Here is a 13111-nt window from a genome sequence, read left to right on the forward strand (position 1 = left end):
TATATATATATAAAATGTCTACCTACCTCCATTAACAAATTCTTGTATCCGGAGGTAACGGAAGGCTATCCGACAAAGTATAACGTCTTACCGAAATCTTGTGATAGATTGGGGTAAGGGTATGCGAGTAGCCCCCTTATTTATACTTTGGGCGTAAAAAGTCAAACCATATTTATTTGCTATTTTATTATTCCCCTGTGATGCATTGTGTGTAGCTATGTATAATATATATATATATATATATATATATATATATATATATATATATATATATATATATATATATATATATATATATATATATATATATATAAATATAAAATATAAATGAAAAAAAAATCCCTTTATTCATCCGATAGGGGAAATTTGTCTTTAGGGTCTATTCCAAGGGAAGACTGGAATAACCCAGGCGTCAGCCGCAGTGCAGCGCTGCAAATTGAGCTAGGGCGAGAGGTGACTTGTTCAAGGCCACTCAGCGCAGCGGCGAGTGATTGAACTCGGTACCTTTCGGGTAGGAAGCAAAGACGAGCCACGCTATCCCTCAATCTCGTAATCTTAATGGAAATACTCAGGTTTTCACCGTTCACCTCCAGTTCGGCCTTATTTATATTTATTATTTAACCAACAAGCGCTAAGGTCTAAATTACATCGCTGATACCCAAGGTTTTGAAACATTAAAAATTTTTTAAATATTTAAAATTGAGCTTTATATAGCGCAATATCCACTAAATGTGCTCAAAGCGCTTTACAAGGGGCCCCTGGTCAACAGCAACATTTAACATATAGGACGTGACATGACGCCTGTTATGCGATATTACAATTTTTCAGGTACTCATTTTACACCTGAGTACGGTGAGAGAATGTGGGTAAAGAGCCTTTTCCAAGGACTCAACTATGCGCCGATCGCGAGGCTCGAACCCAGGACCTTCCGATCCGAAAGCGAGTGTCATACCACTAGACCACATAGCCGCACATTGTTCGGAGATAATCAAATTCCTTGCTTTTTCTCAGTCACTCCCACTGGAATGTCTCGATGATTTATCTAAAACTCATGATCCATGTTCGTCATTGTCTCTTCCCTTTTCAATGTTCACCATATATAATTATCATGTCTTTATCACCATCACATGCAGGTTGACGGTGACACTTGCTTATGAGCTTTCACTGCGTGTAAATATTCTGTATTATTTAGGCCTATCAGCCTGGCAATCATATGGTCGCTATAACAATATCAGTTAAACACACACACACACACACACACACACACACACACACACACACACACACTTTATTCGTAACGAATGCATGCCTGTCGTTTCTTATCCAACAGTGCATGATAAATGTGGCTTTCATACTTCACCAAATCATCAGCATTGTTATACAGACACAGACGTCAGTATGGTATTCAGTGCTGTCTTCTGTGGTTGAGGATTTGGGGCAGGGATTGAGGGGATCTGCCCAATTCTTTCTTGGTGGTCATGGAGGCCACCAAACCGTAGCCATCGTTAAGTTATAGCCCGACACTGAAACCCAAAAGGACTGATCTTTTGACGTCATTATTTAGTTTTTGCAACGCCTAGTGAGTTGTCGTTAGTAGTGCTCATGGAAACAAGTGGTCCCATTGGTGAACTATTGAATACAACTCACGATTTGTTTTCTTGTGTGGCCAAAGACTGGTCTTTTGGCGTAATTTTTTGGTCAGTGTCAGGCTATAAGTTAACCATGGCTACGACCAAACCCCTGTGGAAATAAATAGACACAGCACCGTAGTTTGCTTCTTTTTTTAAGACGCTCTGTTGGAAAACAGAATATAGACATTTAGCTATCCAGTTAACTCCCAATCCGTACTCTGGAAAGACATGCATTGAACAATTTTGGCCAGAAAACTCGTCCTTCAAAAATCGTTTTAAATAACCCTCATTTTTGGGGGAAAAAAGACTTTCAAACCTGGGACATCGCTGAAGTTTTGATCGATTTGAATGACCCTCATCTTGGCAAATATTCTCAAACTTGGGACTTTGCGGATGTATCGATCGATTTGAATGGCCCTCAGCTTGGCCAAAACTCGCAAACCTGGGACTTTACCGGAGTCCCAGGTTTGAAAATTGTCGCCGAGATGAGGGTAATTGAAACCGGTCGATATTTGAAGGACGAGTTTTCTGGCCAAATTTTTTAATAGGTGTCTTCCCAGAGTACGGCAGTTAAATAGTTAAAGATTAGACAAGTATCTCTCCTTGGCCTCTATTTTGTTTATATGACTTTTTCGAAGTGCCTTTCTGGCAGGCTGTGTGAAATCTCGTAGTCATAACTTTAGGCTCTGCGGTCTTGTGGTATGACACTGTCTCCGGACCGGTGGGTCCCTGGTTCGAGTACCATTTTTGGGCTGCGCAAACTTCGAGTCCTTGGGAAATGTCCTTTACTCACATTTTCACACTGTATTCAGGTTTAAAATGAATTAATGACCGGCAACAACGTTGTGTCTGCTTAGGAAAGAAAACGAAACAAAACAGTACAACAACAACAACAACAAAAAAAAGGACAAACCCAAAAAAACAAAAACATATAACAAAAAACTAAAACAAAACAAACACCCGTCCTCCTAAAAACTGAAAAATACAACAAAACAACAAGAAGAGTAACAAACCACGAACAAAACAACACGTAATAGGGCCTTTACAGTCGTCTTGCTCTGTCATACCTGACTTACATGTTAAGAGTTGCTGTTGGCTTTTAGTGGATATTGCACTTTATAATAGCGCAAGATAAGCTCAGTGCTGAGTCACTCGTTACTTTTCACATCATTTCCGTAACATGTTTTGCTAACTAATCAATTTTTGTTTTGAAAACGATGGCACGTTTTACTTATGAATCATTAGATGCTCTTATCGTACGAGAAAGACTTACTTGGTTGGCAGATACAATTTGTAGGTCTGGGCATAAGACAATAAAGCGAGATGACCATGTTGATATGGCATCGCTCTTCCCGGTGGGCCCAAGTTCGAAACCTGCTGTTGGCATCTCGTTTGTTTTTTTGTTGTTGTTGTTGTTTTCTTTGGTGTCTTGTGCCCCTATCGCTCAATTTGCGGTGCTGAGCCACGGCTGACGCCTGAATGCTTTCGGCCTTTTCTCGGGATAGATTCTAAAGAATATTTGCCCTTAGTAATTACTAATGAATAAAGAATGTCTTATAAATCATTTATTAAAAAAAAACAAAAAATAAACAAAATCAACATGTATTTTAACCTGTCGCAAACCCAGTCAAACTTTCAGAGCAAAAAAAAATAAATATTAAAAAAACAAACAAAAAACAACCCAAAAAAGCCTCCTTTAATAATATCGGAGCTTACTCAATGTCTCAATCGTCTCTTTGAAATTATGTGTTTGTGTTGAAAATAGAGCTCATAAGCTTTTAACTGCTAGCTCGTCAACAAACGTATGTTTATGTGCGGACTCCATGACCTGGTGAAATCGCGAGGCGGACTCAAGATAGATGCTACGTTTGAAATCACTTTTTTTTATTTACGGAGTGGTGGATGGCGTCGATTGTAGAGCATCCCTCTCGTGACCAGGCGGAGTTGCCGTAACAGTAAGGTCGTTGGTTCGAATCCACATCGCCGCAAAATTTTTATTTTTTTTTCCTCTGACAATGTTCTTCTCACTTTATTTCTTGTTATTAAACAAACAAAATTAAAAAAAAAAAAATAAACAGAAAAAAAAAAGAAAAAAGAAGTACAAGGCTTGTGATTTTCGAAATACGACTTTTCCCCCTCTCTTCATTGCGGTGGCATACACAGATAAAACGCCAGTTATCTTTAAATTATGTCTCAGGCTTGTCTCGAGTCTCGATTGATTGATACACGCGTCCGGTGTGACGTGGAAGTGATAGACAGATAGATAACAATCAATGTACAATGGGGCTTACCGGTTTGATCAAAAACAACTGGTTACAAGAACACAATGGCTCGTGACACACTTCCGACACGGACTGTCCTTTTTGCTTGTTTTACAACAAATTTTTTTTTTTGGTGGGGTGGGGGGTGGGGGGGGGGGGGGGGGGGGGTTAATGTCAAGGGTTGTTGATGACTGATTAGTGGCAGGGAATGTGAATGGTAAAATGGAGGCCATTATTACTTAATTACGTATAATATGTAACCAACCGCCCCAAACCGGAATTATGTCGGAATGAACCGGGTGCTTAAAATTGGTTTGAAGTTTAGTCTAGAAGGAACGAAAGGGACGCCACTCAACTGCTTGTTATTGTTTTTAGCCAGCCATTTTTAATGAGTAGTTAGTTCTCACTATATTGTATCAATCAGATTATATATAAACGTTTAAGGGTACATCACTCTCTTCTGTAGGGTACACCTAGTTTTTGTATGTTGGCACGGTTTATCCGGCTGGCGGGTGTCGTGAGTATTTTAACTGAGCGCATAGCACCATTAACTATTAACATTTTCGATTAGACCTTCAAAGCCATTAGGCCCATGGAGTCGGGAGAGTATCCCAGTTTCAATTTCGTGAAACGGACAATAGCAATTGTTTTCTACACTTTGGAAAGGGCGCTAGTCTATATATCCCGAATTTCTTTCAGCCTCAACTTCACTGGAGATCGATTTCGGTCCCGTTGCGTGTGAAGCTTTTCCTTTTGTTAGTAATTTTGAGTGCGTTTATTTGAAAGTATGAGCACATTCTCTTAATTAATCTAATCACACACACACACGCGCGCGCGCGTGCGCATATTGTAATTTTGATAACTTTGGCATTAAATTCGGGTTTATGTGCAATATTAATTTTGATATGATACCTGGTTGAGACGGTGGGCGCATGTATTATATCCATGATTTTTTTTTTGTGTGACCTTGGGGTGGGTGATTTTTCTTGCATTTTAAGCTCAAAATTTCAAAATCATAGGGGCTAGTCCTTTATTAATTTCATGGAGGAAAAATTGTCTTTAGGGTCTATTCCAATGGAAGACTGGAATCCGTGCGACAGCCGCAGTGCAGTGCCGCAAGCTGAGCTAGGCCGAAGTGACTTGCTCAAGACCACACAGAGCAGCAGGTATTCGGGTTTGGTACCTTTCGGGTACAAAGCAAAGACCGTACCGCTGAGCCATGCTGCCCCAAATTTCTGTTTGTATTTTGTTATATATATATTTTTTCTCTCCAATCAAATCGATCTATCACTCCAACATTTCGAACTTGTCTCATTTTAATTATCGATTTTCTGACCCAATACCGCTGTTGCACTGCTTATAAATCTTGCCCTTGTTTGTTATTGAATATCGATTTTGAATGGAGCTGATATAAATCGGAAGACATTCATTCCGTTGCAGTTATGACCGGGATGTGAATGAAGTGATATAAAGTAAGCTAGATTTCACCGTGTGGAATGTCCGCTCTACGAATAGCGGCACATGCTTCTCTGTGGTACAGCAGATGACACTTGTTTTCGGATTTGTAGGTCCCTGGTTCGATTATGCATTTTGTTGTTGTTGTTAATGATGATGATGATACGATACACCATCGCTCCATATACACCTTTAACTGTACTATAATATTATTATTATTATAATGTACCTGAGAGTGAAAGCCAGCCATGGCCATAGGCTTTCAAATATCGATGTCCTTGACTGACCTGACGTTGCCATGAACCCAAACGAGTTGTCTGTACGCGTTCGTCTATTTTATTAAATCCTCGACCGGTTAGGAATTCGGTCAGCCACTCATTTATTGACCAACCGCTATGACTGTAAGCAAAAGACCAATAATACACACGACCACTTAAACACACACACACACACTCACATACGCTCTCTCTCTCTCACACACACACACACACACACACACACACTCACACTATTTATGTACATGATAACCCTCCGTTCTTACTACTCGTACTAAGGCGTAGGCAACATGCCGCTATGGTTCACGACTTGGGAAGTTGAAAGTCAGATTTGCTAGCGCCCGAGGACAGACAGCGAGTGGGTTTTGTAAATTCGTGTACATTTGGTTCCTTAGTTGAATACACCTACCTACATAACAATTTCCGTGCTGCCTATTCTCTTTTTTTTTTTTTTTTTTTTTTCCACGCCATAATTTCCCTTGGTAAGTCTCTCTCTCTCTCTCTCTCTCTCTCTCTCTCTCTCTCTCTCTCTCTCTCTCTCTCTCTCTCTCTCTCTCAAACACATACATACACAACTTATTTTTACCTTCTTGACCAAATGAAGTTGATACCAAATCCTATTGTCGTATTATCTTAAGTGTTTTTTTATGTCATACTTCCGTAAATGTTACAAAGTCTATAAATTCATGATATCTAATTGGTTTTATTCAACATAGCTGATCAAAGAAGCATTGTTGATAATTATTTAATATTTATATTTCTAAAATTTTACAGGTAAATCTTAATTTTAAATCGAATGAAAGCAATATGTAATCGAAAAATGATTATTTTCTTTTTTTCTTTTCTACTACTACTACTACTACTACTACTACTACTACTACTACTACTACTACTACTACTACTACCATTACTACTACTACTACTACTACTACTACTACTACTACTACTACTACTACTACTACTACTACTACTACTACTACTACTACTACTACTACTACTACTACTACTACTACTCAGTCAGGAATAAAAATCCAAATGTTACGCCCTTGATTGGAGTATATCCTTGATATTTTTATTTGATTTATCGTGTAAAGCGACAGGTTTTTACCCGACTTAATCAACATCGGGCGCATTTGAAGTATTTGCTCTGTTGTAAGCGAGGAATCAATCCGGTCTAATTTCAGCCCACGACCAATTGTTGCCTCTTTTTTTGTGTTTGTGTGTATGTGTGTGCGTGTTGTTGTTGTTGTTGTTGTTGTTGCTACTGCTGCTGTTGTTGCTGTTGCTACTGCTGCTGTTGTTGTTGATTTTGAATTTGTTGTTGTTGTTGTTGGTGGTGGTGGTGTTGTGGATGTTGTTATGTTTGTCTTCGACTTCGCCGTCGTTGTTTTTGTTGTTGGTGGTGGTTATGGGATTATATCTCCTATATTGAAAACAGCGCCGATGATATGCTTTAGTTCCACTTTATATATATTTTTAAAAATTCACCGTTAAATTTTTATATTATGATCTTCCATGACATTAGTGTTAGTTTCAATCTTCACAAGTGCAGTGATTTTGAAATGAAATGGTCTACAACTCTTGTTGCAATGAATTATGAGCATTGCAAAGCGAATTATTTGTTGTTTTCCGCACCCCCCCCCCCCTTTTTTTTTTAGCAGCTTAGTATTGATGCTATGCGTTTAGGTAAAATACTCACTGCAGTCGCCAAACCGACAATCAAAGCCATGTAGTCTTTTAGTCTTGATTGGTTTAATTTTGGATAACTACTCAACCAACTAGCTGTATAGACACGAAAAAAAAAATGAGCTGAGTGACGTCGACTTCGTTGTATTCACCGACATGTATAATACCCATCCGATGATTTGACGGAACAGAATATAACCAGATCAAACTGGTGTTGTTTACATTGTGGCTCATGATAAGAGCAGGCGGCGTTTCTGGGTCTCTGTTTTTTTTCCTACTATGTTGTGTATAGTGTGATTCGGTGCATATGACATTTTATTATACACTGTACTTTTATATAGGTGTCGGCATATCTATGACAATCCCAGCTTTGCCAAATTACGTGCTCTTCTACGGATTTTTGTACTTGGTATTTTATTATTATATCTCTTTTAATAACGCCGCTATTGATTAATATGTTAAGTAAATGTCAACATGGATTTAGACAAAAAAAAACACCGAAAAAAAAATCCCCAAAAAACCGATGTTGTGTAACGCAACTGTTAGAGGTAATTGAACACTTTTCAAAGCTAGTTGATGACGGGAATAGTATAGACGTTATATATTTGGATTTTAGAAAGGCCTTTGACAATGTTCCTCGTGAAAGACTTTAAAAAAAAATTATGATCATATTGGGATAAATGGAAACTTGTATAAATGGACTCAACATTTTCTTAGCAACAAGAAGCAAAGGGTTCCAATCGGTGGGGAATGTTCAGGGTTTGAATCTGTTTTATGGGGTTCCCCAAGGCAGTGTCTTGGGACCCTTTTTGTTTATTCTTTTCATCAATCATTTGCCTAACACTGTTGATTCTTCATGTAAACTCTTTGCAGATGATACAAAAAATAAATGGATAATCTCGAAATTATGATACATTACAACACGATATATTTGAAATATTCCATTGGTCAGAAATATGGCATTTAGATTTTAATGACGATAAATGTAATTTTTTGCATATTGGAAGATCGAATCCTGTTGTGAATATTTTACTTACGCTTCTCGAACATTACCCATCTCAAACACTAATTCTGAAAAGGATCTTGGAATCATTTTGGACGAAATCTTAAACTTTGATTTACATAACATTAATGACTATATTAACAGAGCTAATAGAATGATGGGTATGATCTTCAGAAGTTTTTTAGTCTTGACAAATGTATTTTTATGAATTTGTACAAATCTCTCGTACGCCTATCCTTGAATATGGCACTGGCAGTGATGATAATCTTCCGCGGAATTCCGGGATTTTGGGATTTTCTTTGAAATGTTGCGCTGTTTTTGCAGTACCAAACCTTTTTCTATGAAAAGCACTCGGGTGGCTCCACGGTAGATCGATGAAAAAATCATGTCTGTGTCAAATTTTGACACCAGTGCTCATTTGCATAAATTTTGGTGACACTCGCATTTTTATGACGTCAGCCTACACAGGGTAGCACCAAATGACAACAGTGACAAAAGGACAGTGGTGTCCTTGTTGGGTAGGGGTTGGAAAAAAATAGAAAATCAATTTATAACTCCATCTCTCTCTCTCTCTCTCTCTCTCTCTCTCTCTCTCTCTCTCTCTCTCTCTCTCTCTCTCTCTCTCTCTCTCTCTCTCTCTCTCTCTCTCTCTCTCTCTCTCTCTCTCTCTCTCTCTCTCTCTCTCTCTCTCTCCCTTACCTATATGTTATATTTTTAGAAGTCATCTTGTCATAGAAAGATAAAATATTACAATAAGCAAGGGTGATGGTCGACTTTGTTCAAATTATTTTTAATTTACTATTTTCCCTTTGTTTAGATAGACTATGTGTTGCAAGTTGTTAGATATTCATGAGTCTAATTTATAAACTTCATAACCGCTAGGTTACAATAACATAGCCTTTGGGTCAAATATTTATCATCTCTTGATGTGGATAGCAGTACGGTTAATATTGTGAGCCTTTAAAATTATTTTCTGGAAAGGACAATTCATGAGATATTTACAAAAGTAGTATGTTATATAATGTTACGTAACTATCATATTGTGTACGTAATTTTTGCATTTCGGCTTGAGTTTGCCCGATGGACCGATACATTTTCCTCCTTTTTGACAAATTGCCATTACCATCACTGTGTTGGAGTCCAATCTACAAACGACAATCTATTAGCATTGGAAATGTCCAAAGAAGGGCAACAAAAAAGGCTTATTGCCATTGAGGACCTTTCATATCATGATAGGTTACAGTATTTGGACTTACCTAGTCTTAGATATAGGAGAATTCGGGGAGACCTCATTCAGTTGTATAAATTAGTCCATCATGAGGTTGACTTGGATACTCCTGATTTTTTTTTTTTCAGTTTCGAGTCCAAAAATTACCAGAGGAGACCGATTAAAATTTTTTATTGACAGATACAAATCTAGCATAAGGAGATTTAAATATTTTTTTTTGGGTATTATTAACAACTGGAAGGCTTTGGAACAGTATCAATTTTGAAACGAAAATGCTTCTTCTGTGGACAGATTCAAAATAATGCGTGATAAAGAAACAATCAATTCCCGGTTTATTTATGATCATGTTTAAATACCCAAGGAATTAACAGGTCGACACTCGACATTTAAAAAAAAATACTTTCAAAATAGTGATGCCAAACTCTTAATATTTGCATTTTTGTGGTAATTCAATTACAAATTGATTAATGCTATTCCAATATGATAGATTTTATGCTTAAATTATCAATTTATTGTTGTGTTTTATTTGCATTGTAAAGCGCCTCTGAGCACATTGTGGATCTAGGCGCTATATGAATTCATTCATTCATTCATTTAAAAAAATTTGGCCGGAAGAAGCCAAGACAATAGCGTAAAATTGACTCAGTTCAGTCAACTCAGTTTTACGCGATAATATGAATATACCCGTACAAAAGCGATATATGAATATACCCGTACAAAAAGGTGGACTGTGGCTATCGATAGGGGCGGAGGCTATATTATAATATAATATTGAGAAGTAGAATTCTTCTCGGCTAATGCCAAACTTTAATTTAAAGTATGATGTATGGTATTGATTCAATTTGTTTTAAAGTAAAAAGCAGTGTCCTATTACTTTTTTTTTTAAGACTCGGCCTCATATTTACCTTTTGAAATAAAATGTTACATTTGTTTTTACTGACACATTAAATACTAAGAGGCGAGAGAGAATTTATTTTAAATCGTAATTATTGTGACCTGCTCATAGCGGTATGGACACCTAGATAACCACTCTCCTCTCGGACGGTTATTATAATCAGAACAATGACATTGATTAGTAAACACAGCGAACTACATAGGTTTTACTATCGATGACATGTCGTGTCTAAGAAAAATACCCACTGGTCTACCGTTTGATCACTAGAACCAACACTTTTACGTATTGGTCAGAGACCCTTTGTAAAGCGCTTTGAGCTTAGTGGACATTGCTTATATAAGAACAAGTTTTTTGGTTTCTTTAAAAAAAAATCATCTCATTTCTGATCATTTTAGTTGATATAATTATAATGTGAATAACGGAAATAGGCAAATTAATTACGATGCGACTGACGTCATAAGGTGTGATCTTTACTCAGCCGTCCAAAAAAAAAAAAAAAAAAAAAAATTAAAAATAAAAGAACATCCACCCCAGTGACCCAAATTCTAAATCATATTATGACGACTGTCCCACTTGGAATGATTGGTTATCGAACCTTCTGCAGATATAATATTATTATCGTCGTCCGTGAAGATGTGTGCAGACTGGATTGCGAACATCGATTGGTTGATTGTCTCTCATATCATGTATTAAAATTTAAAGGCAGTGTTTGGCTCTGGGTCATGAGATAGATGAATCACCGTCCTCGTTATAATCATTATCATTTTGGCCAACAAAAGAAACAAAACAACAACTCGTCCTTCAAATATCTATCAATTAACGAGACACTATTCATCTTGTCCAAAAAAAAAAAAAAAACAAAAAAAAAAATACAAACATCTCTCAACAGCGATGTCTCGGACATGAGACTTTTTGACAAAATGAAGGCCATTTTAGCTCATTGCTAGTTGAAGGCGTTTTCTGGCCAACATTTTAAATACGTGTTTTTTTTGTTTTTGTTTTTGTTTTTGTTTTTGTTTGTTTTTTTTTTTGTTTTTTTTTGGGGGGGGGGGGGGGGGGGTTGTGTGTGCTTTTCTTTGGTTATTTTTTTTTTTATTTAAAATTTTTTTTAAAGAGTAAGTCTGATTACTGCTGTAAACCAACTAAACACTTTTTTTCTCAATTTGGCCCGAAACCTTTTGCCTTATATATATATATATATATATATATATATATATATATATATATATATATATATATATATATATATATATATATATATATATATATATATATATATATCGGCAAATCAAGATGGCCTCTAACTTATCAAGACCATTTTCGTGGATATTTATGCGAAATGCACATACTGTTTGTAAACATAAGCAAATAATAACGTGGTCGTTTCATCGAAATATTACATGTTATTTCCAGGACCCTAAACGCTTGTCGCTGGCTGACCTGTAAGTTGGGCATTGTAAAATCTCTTCCAACTGGATATCCGGCCAAGGTCACTCTCCTGTAATTTACGAGCTTTTATGGCGGTACTTATAATTAATTTATGAACGTTGGTCTATTGACAACTTATAAGGGTGCCTGGTCTCTGTAGTTGCTGTACAAATTGGAAACGTTGCTATTTTTATCCTATTATAAATCTTGTCCTTCACTCATATTTATTCATATTAATATATTATTATATTTATATGCAGTAGATCACACTTTTACTGAACTCGCTTGAAACAAATTGACTGAAATATCTAACACCACGTTTCTGTGCCCCATTCATTCCTCCTCCCACCCCGTATTATTTCGATGACATGTAGAACTGCTGGTAATAACGACTATAAAATACAATTAAGACACAAATCTATTCTACTGATAGTAAAAATAAACTATTTTTTTTTACCCGATGTACGTAAATTACGGTATATCCGTGCTCCCTGCTACATTTTTAAAATTTTGGCCGGAGAATTTGTCTTTCAAATGTCGATTGATGAAAATATGAACCTCTTCTTGTCAACAAAAAAATACATTAAAAAAAAAACAACAAACAAACGAACAAATAAAATAAAAAAAAACAACCAAAAAAAAAACCAAAAAAAAAAAAAACCCCAAAAAACAAAACAAAAGCAAAACAACAACACCTCTCAAGTACAACCTGGAACTTCTAAGTCTAAAAGTCCGAAGTGTTTCATCCGCCGTGTTTTGTTGACAAAGGGGAAACCCGAAACGTCCACATTGTCTTCGTTGATTAAATTGTAACTTTCATTCCATTGGACTATTGTTATATATTGCAACCTATGATGATAAGGTAGATTGTGTTCGCTCGTTTATGATTGTTGACTTACTTTATACTTTTGTTCTATGCTAAAAATACTTTGAAAGATAACGTTTTTGGTTGATAAGAGTCCTTCTGAAGTAGATGTATGTGCGTATGTGTTTGGGGGTGCTGGTGTGAACGTGTGTGCTCTTGAAGTCCTTTCACTTTTTTTTTGTCGTTTTTCTTTTTAAAACCCTACTTCTTTGAAAAAAAAAAAAAAAAAAAAAAAACCCCCAAAAAAAAAAAAAAAAAAAAAAAAAAAAAAAACAGTTTTGACGATTGTTGACGTGTTTATTTGAGTAGACCCCCACCCCCGCCAAAGAAAATAACATTTTAAAAAATCGTGAATGATAAAGTGATAAGTGTCCTTGAGCCTTG

At 36.5% G+C, this 13111-nt stretch overlaps 1 protein-coding gene across 4 annotated transcripts in view; it reads left to right on the forward strand.

Moving 5' to 3' along the window:
• The window catches only part of LOC144979937 (uncharacterized), a 56348-nt gene that overhangs the window by 12621 nt on the left and 30616 nt on the right, over positions 1 to 13111 (forward strand). Inside the window, exon 1 of one of the 4 annotated variants that reach the window (XM_078927264.1) lies at positions 7522 to 7717. The exons of 2 other annotated variants lie outside the window; for them this stretch is intronic. In XM_078927264.1, the coding sequence (XP_078783390.1) occupies positions 7616 to 7717 (102 nt within the window). In that variant the 5' untranslated portion in view covers positions 7522 to 7615. Of the gene's footprint in view, positions 1 to 7521; positions 7718 to 13111 lie in introns of those variants that run through there. One more of the 4 variants, XM_078927262.1, reaches the window with a different exon arrangement.

Source organism: Berghia stephanieae, chromosome 9 (assembly GCF_034508935.2).
Source record: "Berghia stephanieae isolate SIO BIC M18660-M18661 chromosome 9, UCSD_Bste_1.3, whole genome shotgun sequence".
NCBI lineage: Eukaryota > Metazoa > Mollusca > Gastropoda > Nudibranchia > Aeolidiidae > Berghia > Berghia stephanieae.